Here is a 9,067-nt window from a genome sequence, read left to right as displayed (position 1 = left end):
AGAAACCTGATACTAGTGATAATCATTTAGTGAATAACCACGAAAGTTCCTTATATTGTTTTTTTATTGATATTTATGAATTTGTTTTTCCTATTTATTCCAAGACTTCAATCTAATGGGTACATAGATATGGTTGTATTTATGGAAATACTTAAGTCATATACAATATCTACCCGCGAACGCGGTCGCGACTCGGACGTAAAAGTAGCCAGCCACAACGGCAGCTGCGGGCGCGCCCCGGGCGGGCTAGTCGCTTTAGTGGAAAATGGCACTTAAAAACAATTTTTTCCTGTAAGAAATAATTCGATATAAAAGTAGGTTACAGTGTGATTCCTTATATATTTAATATATTGAATGTGAAAATTTTAAATGACTTTACGTGACATTTCATAAACTGTTATTCAGGCTGAATTATTCAGTCGATAGAGTTACACGTAATAGAACTGAAAGCAGTAGAGTTCCTTGTTAAAGAGTTCGTCTAAGGAAGTGCTGCCACCTTACCTATTTCCGCCGCCAAGCAGTAATATCAGTATTACCGGTTTTGAAAGGTAAGGGTGCTGGAAATTACAGGCACATGGGATTTGTCTACTTACGTCTCAGTGTGTCTCAGATAGCTCTGAATGGCGGCACTGCAACTGTTATGTACAGGCGCATGTCTTGCTCATCCCGTCACTTGATATTAAAAAAAGGAATATTTTTTAGAAAGTTAGTAAAAATAAATTAGAGGTAATTCGACAATGACATTTTTCCAAGCGGAATGCGAGTGAAATATCGTATTTTATTTTCACGCGACACAAAAATGACACCACTAGAACATAAGAATTATTCTTTAAATCAATATGTCATACGTCATGACATAGTCATATAATCTAATAATCATCTACACCGCGTCGGCGCTGGATCGCCCGCTCCACTGGATGGACCCAAACGCTGCAACCAAATATCCATAGATATACCTAATCATTATATTCATCCGATAACGATCAAACTTTCATGAGTTGTTCTGCTCACGCCCGTAAAAGTTTCTGAATATTAAATCCCCCGCCAGACACGGGTCTCCTCCAAGGAGAGAGTCCAGCTTGTAGTATCATTAGTCATTCGATTGCGACAAAGCTGCATTCGTGAGTTTTTGGCATCCCGCCGGCAAATGTTTCGGAAGTATTAGATCGTTTTTCTTCGGGACGAGTCTCGAGTGCTGATCGAACGTGGGGAGGAAATTTACTTATATATACTTATACGTTTCTAGTGGCATTGCAACGCATACGCCGGGTACGGCTAGTTATACTATAAAGGATAATTATTGATCACTATTGGTGCGTATAAATGTGTCTTAGGCATTTACACTAACATAAGCAATCTCCGACTTGGAAGTATCCCATAATTATACGTAAAAATCGGTTCTGCAACGGCTTTAACGACTTTAATTATGAAACCTAATCTGCCCTTCCTGTCATAAACAAAGCATTTGCATTTTGGTAACTTTCGAGATATTGCCACTTAATTTTTTTTTCTATTTCATAAATGTCAATTACGTTGATTTTGCTTAACAATAAAATTGAATTATATAAAAAACCGCTTGTAGGGGGTTGTAGATATAGTTTCGTTGATTCCAGATATGTTAATAACTCAATGTCGCTAAAAATGTCGATTACACATTCCAAATTACTTCAGTGGTCGACTACGTTGTTTATGATAAGGACGGCGGCAGTAGGTTAGTATTAGAAACGGTCTATGTTATATTGCTATTTATCTAACGAAAAATTACACAAAATAAGAAATATGTATTATTTCACATATAGGTACTTCAGTACTCACAGGACTACTGATTTAATTAACTTAATTCACTCAAATACAAATTCAATTAAATTAAGTAAGTAGATAATTTATTTTGGCAATGGCAAACACTATTACTACAACCACCAAGAAAAAAATGCTCAAACTATCTTTTTCTTCCGGATCTTTTGCTTCCAAACAATTCGTCTTTATATCCTTGTAAGTTTTTCCACGAGTCCTGTAAATTAAATCAAATATGTATTGTTTCTTTTTTCAGACCTTTTACGTGTAGCCTGTATGAATTCAGAATGCTGTTGGGACTACAACGTTTTTGCATCGCGTCGGGCTTAGAGGCGTCAGGTATGTTCGCGGAGGCGCATACTGACAGCTTCAGTGCAAGAGAACTCCCTGAAGCGCCGTGTGTATGGTGGTTCCAACAGCCTTGTGAATTTAATTTGGGATTACCCTGCTTGTGCTATTTGGAATCACTGGATTTCAGTGCACTTAGGTTTCAGGGCCTTAGTTTATAATTTAATATAGTTTTTATTTTCATACTAACATAGCCTATAAGTCCTTGTAACTAACACACTATGGACATGGTTGGAAATAAAGAATGATGTTGAATTTTTGAATTGTAATATAAATTATGTATCAACTCATATTTGTACCGTTCGCACAGATAATTTCTTAAGGTAGTTAGAAAACCTGATCTGATGTACAAATGAATGCTTCACAATATAGTAACTTACCTTTCGAGCTTCTCGCCACTCTAATGCCCTGAGCCGAGCAAGGCCTTTTAGATTACGATCTAGAATATTAAGAAACTCTTGTCTAGATATTTTTGGTGTTTCCGTAGATCCATCGTTCGATGGATTAGGTTCTGGGGTGACAGTCTAAAATTATTAAAAAAAAATGTTGATTACATGTGTAGGTAAACTTGACACTTCTAAACTCTTGCCTATGGTGCCTACGAAAAGAACGTTCCAAAGTCAATCAAGTAGTTAAAACTAAGGCAAGGTATTTGGATGCGAGCTTGGATTTTACGAGGTGAGGTGTGAGGGGTCGCCCCTCGTGTCCCGCATTCCGCGCGCCTAAAATTAATAATTATGAATAAAAAAAGAAAAGGCTGTTGATAGGTCAATAAAAAAGTCGGACAAAATTTGGCATAGATCTAATGTTGACAAGCGCCCGATGGTAACTGACGGGCAGTGGGCGGAGCGGTGTGTCGTTAAACCGCCGGCAAATTTTCAAGTTTTGAGATAATTGTGAAGTTATTAACTATAGGACTTTAGTTGAAAACCAAAATTTAGCATGTTATGGAGAAATATCTCCTCATAAAATCATGTGCAATGTTAGAGATAATTTATAATTAATAATTAGTTTTCGACTTTTATTTTAGGCTGTTTTCGGGAATTTATGTGATCGGGTAAAAAATAGCACATTCTTTATGAAATATCCTTAGCTGTATCCACAGACCACATAAATTGGTGTAGGTATCGTATATTTTTTGTAAGACCGTTATTAAATAGTAAATGCAATGTATTTTAATAATAAATACCTAAACCATTGGATCTTGCAAAGCAGTTTTTCCCGCTTCTCCTTTGGTGACACGCCTTAAGTTATTTTAATTATTACTTAATATAAAGATCGAACACAAAGAAAAATTCCTTCGATCTGACAGGATTCACTAATCTGACTCTACCAACTGATGTACAGATCGAGTCAACAGACCTTACGAGTTTTTGTATGTAGTTTTTTTTTACAATATCAAGCTGTGACGGTACGAACAAGGCGCCTGATGGTAAGGTACACCTGCCTGTCCATAACATTTGCGGTGCCACTCAGAGCTTCAAATCGCGAAGATCTGAAGGGAACTGCCACTGCGCCTGTCGCCCTGAGACATAAGTTAATAAGACCCTTACCCTTTACAACCGGAATACAGTAATGCTAACATTAATTTTTGGCGGCAGAAATATGTAAGGTAGCAGTATTTTCCTGGACGAACGTTTTCAGAAGCGAGATCTACTGCTACTAATTACATTTGTTACAGATCTTTGTTAGTATCTCGATCTGTAGTTCCGTTGGGAGAGCAGTCGCCCTGGTGTGGCACAGACGCAGGTTCGAGTCCTGTCGGGTCGCAGGAATTTTTCTTTATGTTCGGTCTTTGTATTAGTAATTATAATAAACAAATGGAGTAATTTGACAAAAAATATTCATTACAATCAATATTATACGTTGTTTTAATAAGTTTGTTAGTTTTTGTTTTCTCACGGTTAGTGTTCCAGCCATTGACAAGATCTTTGACTGTTGTCTTTAAAACGGGGAATTTTTTGGACATAGTAATAAAAATTTAATGACATCGCTTAAGGCTTCAGGCATACTCACATTATCATCGGTGAATTGATTACCAACTAAATCAGATATTTGATTATATGCACTCTTTGTGTCGTTGATTTGCTGAAATACAAACATGAATTTTAAGGTGACATAGAGTAGGATTCGTACCTAAAGAAATCATATAGAAAGAGAAAAATATATAAATACCTCAAGTATGAGATGGAATATCGTTCCGAAGAAGCCCCATTTCGGGGCTTGAGCTTCTTTTCTGCCTGCAGATAGTCGGAAAGTTCGATCTTTAGCAATGGATTTTTCTGCTGTGGTTGGCTGTAAAATGACAATGCTTACTATATAAGTAGTTAAGATTTCAAATTCGAGGGTCCCGCAATGTAGGTTGTGTTGTGTGTGATGTGATGTGTTAGGGTAGTTATCTACTTAATTTTAAGATCTTCTAAATTCACATAAAGATTGACTCACTGCACAGTCGAGTCATATTAAGTTTGCAAATGAAATAAACAAACTTTTGAAGCGTCTAGCCTTGCGAAATAGCAAAAGGCGCCAAAACCTTACAATGAGTAATTGTAAGTTAATCCGATAAAATTGAGGTGCTGTAGTTGCTCAGCCTTCGCAAGTTGGTAAGCCTTGCATACGAAATTTCGTACCCTAAGACTAACACGTAATTGGAACCTATGTGTGTTTGATTCCAAAAGGTACCAACTTCTTAATTGGCGATTATGAGATGCGCAAAAAAGTATTTATGATTAAATTGTAGCAAATAATATTCAACTTCTGACACAAGATTTAAAAATATTTTTAATGTTTCTTTGTCTTAGCTGATACTGAATAATATATGTAGGTACCTACTTACCAAATACGAAGTTTTTATACGCTCATCTATACTCACTGTTTGCGCGTGCGCTGTAAGATGTTGTGCGGCAATAGCGACAGCGAGTAGCGCGGCCAGCCCAGTGACGACGCCCCGGGAACCTTGCGCCATTCCGCCTCTTCGAAGTTCGCACCTCTGATCTACCTCGAACCGTTGTGCAACAATTAATTTTATGCGATTTTTGCGTACACCGTTAACTGGTGACAATTCCAAATTAAGAGAATATATTTACGTAATACCTGATTTTAGATCGTGATATGAAATATGGTGTCTTACATGGATATTGGTTACCATAATCAACATAGTGTGGGTGAGCAATGCCCAAAAGTAGGAGCACAACGGGTTTTTCTTATGAACTATCGCGTTAACCACATAACAATCCGCAACACAGTAGACGATGCATTATTTTGTACTTATACGTCTATACAAATAAATAACGTACCAAGTTATTTCTCTTCATTTCCCAGTCCATACCAAACCTATTTTGAAAATCATCAAAATGACATTATAGGCAATAAATGTAATAATACAATCACAATACGAATTTGTTATGATTACTCTCTGTAAATGATTGTACACAATGCCGTAACACACACATTACACACCTTGAATGCTTTGATAACAGTTGAACTCAAGCGTCATATGTAAGACATCAACGAGGGCAGTGCGTAACACTTTTACCAACGATATTACTTGTTCGCACAGAATAGGATTTTCTAAACAATAAAAAAGGTACCTAAAATAACCTGAATATTTTGTACACTGCCGAAACAATCCTACCTATTAACTAAATCGTTGATTCGTTGATTTAGTATTTAAAAAGAACGTTCTTAGCGAATTAGCAGCGACAAGGCGATATGAATAATTATGTAGAGTAATTAACTCGTAACGTTTAACATGGTTCAAAAATTTATTGAAGCATAAGTTAAGGTTTCCAAGGCACGTTGGTTTCCTACAAACTAAATATCCGTAAAGTTCCGTAGTTCAGTAACGACTGTACGTCTTTGTCAATAGAAACGAAATTTCGATCCAATAAGTTTTCTCTCACATGTAAAGAGTTGTTATATTTGCTATACATATATAGAAAGTGCATCTCGAAAGTAGGATCACCGATTTCCTAGTTGCTGCAATTGTCGATTAGGTTGTAGAAACAAAAGAAACAAATGAGACTTTTATAATGGAGAAAACTCAATAGATACCTAACTAAAAAAGATGATTGCATACATACATAATGCCTACGCACTTAGTCTATTTATTTATGGAGATATATTTTTATTAAAGGTACATATAAAATATGTTCTGATACCATTCTGATTTGAACAGATTTGTCATCTAGGTACCTACCTGTCTGCAACATTTCGGATAGTCGTTATTCTCGAACTCAATGTTTATAATTATGCCTGGTGCACAGTTTTTTAACTTCTTTATTTTGAATTAAACTGTGACGTCAACGTTAAATGATTCATATCTGTGGAATCTCATTTCTAATGCCATATTTATAAATTACATCAATTACTTAACTAATTATGGTTTTCACTTCAATGGCATCTACTCGTGTGTAATCGTTTTTTATTTCGGTGGCTCTTTGTTAGTTATTCTTTGCTAACTGCCTATTGTTTGTTACGTAGCACAATATCTATAGGGCTGACAGCCATCCATACGTTAAGACTGGTATCACTGTATTGTTTTCAATCGTTAGTGTAATGTCCGTTTTTAAATCGCACATGACAACTAACATAGTATTATCCCAAAATTGCTTTAATTATATTAATATTACCTATTTCATTTCAAAGCGACAGTTTTGTCCTGACACTTTGAAATATATATAATAATAAATCGTATACGAATGACCTACAAATACAGCGAAATTTTGGAGATAAATTATTAATGTAACGCAATTTTGAGATAATACTATGTTAGTTGTCAAGTGCGAAATGTGTTTTTATTTCACAAGTACATAGAAAAGGCAACTGTAATTAACCTTCTTAAATATGAATATAGAGTAGAACGTTCACTAATATCTAGTTGCATTCTTTAATCAAAATTATAAAATACTTAAAAAATATTAAAGGTTTATAGTAGTCTAAAGACTATGGTTAGTTACTTATTTAACGAAAACGCGTAGTTTAGCGTTTTGTATGATTAATATGACAGAAAATTTTAATAAATCTAAACTTATATGTAACCTTAGTTTTCCCGCGGGGTCCCGGTGCCCTTGGCCCGTGGGGTCCCGGTGCCCATCATCAGTACAAAATTTTATTCAAAAAATTAATAGACTGTCTTGGAAACCCAAGGGCCGGCAGCTACCTTACCCAACGCATTAGCATAGCCATACGAATGCTGTACGCTGCCATCATCTTGGGCACCTTGCCGCTGGGATTTATTCATATAATTTAATCCTAGTTTCACTTTCCAGTATTTAAGTTTTTATTGTATCTTACCTGTATATATTATGAATATAGAATAATAATACCTACACTTTAGTATATCAACCTATATAAGTCTGTCTCATTGCTCAGCACAGGTCTCGTCTAAGAAGGTACAATTTACGTAACTAACAAAAGTTCCTTACATGTAAGTGAAATACGTCCCTGAATTGCTACAAACGTAAATATGCAATGAATGATTTGGTATTAAATTTTAGCGCTTTCGGCTTTTCTAATATTACTATGTCTATTTTTCAATTAATTAAGCTGGCAAAAACTAATAGTCTCTTTGCAATTTACTTATTGAGGTTTACCGCATTGAAGAACGTACAATCTTCGCTCAACGACTACCGCGAAATAAGAGGTCACATACAAGCGTGTGGAAATAACTGAGGAGTTATTCTCTTACGAAATTTATTGACTTTAATATTCGTCTGCAACAACCGTTTATAATTTTGTATGACTATTTGCACATAAACATAAAATTTCGGATTAAATTTGTGCAGGGGTATATCGACTCGAAACATCTAACGTGCATTTGGAGTATATTACAGGAGAGTGATTTAAAGTAATTATTTCAAGAAAAAAAATCATAACACTAATTTTATTTGTTATATGAATAAGCTGAAACTGTCTAGTTTTCCATATAACAAATAAAATTAGAGTTTTGATTTGTTTTTCTTTTTTCCAAATGCACGTTAGACGTTTTACCATTCCAGTGTGTCGATATGTAGAAGTTAATTACGAGTGAGAGGTTGTTTAAAAGTTGATAACTTTGATGGTCGCACGTAGCCTTGCAGAAACTATATACTAATAATTTTGAAACACGTACCTAACAAAATAAAAATAGTGACGTAGATCATTGGTTTTTAAATTTATCAGTTTTATCACTCAACCTGTCAGTGCACTTTAGTGCATAACACGTTAAGTAAGCACATTCCAAACGGAAAACACGTTAAATGCACTATCTAATCTTTCCTGGACATGTCGTTCTTACCCAATAACTAGTCTCTACAATGAAACTTTCACTGGCAACTTTAGCTCCCGGAAAACCTTAGGCCGTCGTAAAGCTTAATTGACTTTATGAGTCCTAGATCACACATTGACACGAAAAAGCTCCATAGGAAAATATTGCAACTTATTAATCATAGAGGCAATGTGCTAATGTATTCACTATTGCATTCAGATTTACGCGAAAATTGCTTAAACACATAATTGAAATAGGTTTGTTTACCTAGAGGAACACGAGTTCGCGAGTGATAGTAAGGTGCGCGGGCGCAGCAGCCGCGCGCCGAGTTGCCGTTGTACTGTGAAGCAGTGTGTATTCGGGAGCGGCTGTCCGCTGCGGGCGACTGCGGAGGGGCGACGGCGGTTGCCATCAAGCGCGCCCCCGTACCATCGGGGCCAAGGCCGCGCGGCTGTTGCGAAGCCATCGTTATGTCAGTCTGCGTTCCACTTATGCAACGGTTACCAATTCAATGCAGTTCGATGTCCGAATATCATACTTAAAAATGCAATTTGCCTCATATCATTTAATATGTAACATACAATTCGACGTTAGTTAAGAACTTACGCTGTAACTAATTTAGTTCGGTTTTCAACATCACACGTGGAACGAGATGAAAGAGCGTAACTGATATGTTCA

At 36.1% G+C, this 9,067-nt stretch overlaps 1 protein-coding gene across 1 annotated transcript; it reads right to left on the bottom strand.

Annotated features, from left to right (window-relative positions):
- Window positions 1-1,774: 1,774 nt before the first annotated feature.
- LOC113229942 lies at window positions 1,775-8,855 on the bottom strand. Its single transcript, XM_026463633.1, has 6 exons — window positions 8,657-8,855; window positions 5,015-5,136; window positions 4,318-4,437; window positions 4,159-4,230; window positions 2,523-2,666; window positions 1,775-2,011 (listed from the first exon to the last, which is right to left on the bottom strand). The coding sequence occupies exons 1-6, from the start codon at window positions 8,853-8,855 to the stop codon at window positions 1,940-1,942; spliced, it is 729 nt and encodes a 242-aa protein (XP_026319418.1). The 3' UTR covers window positions 1,775-1,939.
- Window positions 8,856-9,067: the final 212 nt, after the last annotated feature.

This window comes from Hyposmocoma kahamanoa, unplaced genomic scaffold, assembly GCF_003589595.1.
Source record: "Hyposmocoma kahamanoa isolate Upper Pololo Valley unplaced genomic scaffold, ASM358959v1 63, whole genome shotgun sequence".
Classification (NCBI taxonomy): Eukaryota; Metazoa; Arthropoda; class Insecta; order Lepidoptera; family Cosmopterigidae; genus Hyposmocoma; species Hyposmocoma kahamanoa.
This window is presented reverse-complemented; position numbering and strand designations above follow the sequence as displayed.

What these genes read in the sequence shown, in the direction of transcription:
- LOC113229942 (XM_026463633.1), bottom strand. Translation starts at nt 8,855, where the DNA reads ATGGCTTCGCAACAGCCGCGCGGCCTTGGCCCCGATGGTACGGGGGCG. An exon ending in TTACAGCGCACGCGCAAACA is followed by an intron (nt 4,438 to 5,014) that starts GTGAGTATAGAT and finishes GTCATTTTACAG; the next exon opens with CCAACCACAGCAGAAAAATC. An exon ending in ATCAATTCACCGATGATAAT is followed by an intron (nt 2,667 to 4,158) that starts GTGAGTATGCCT and finishes TAATAATTTTAG; the next exon opens with ACTGTCACCCCAGAACCTAA.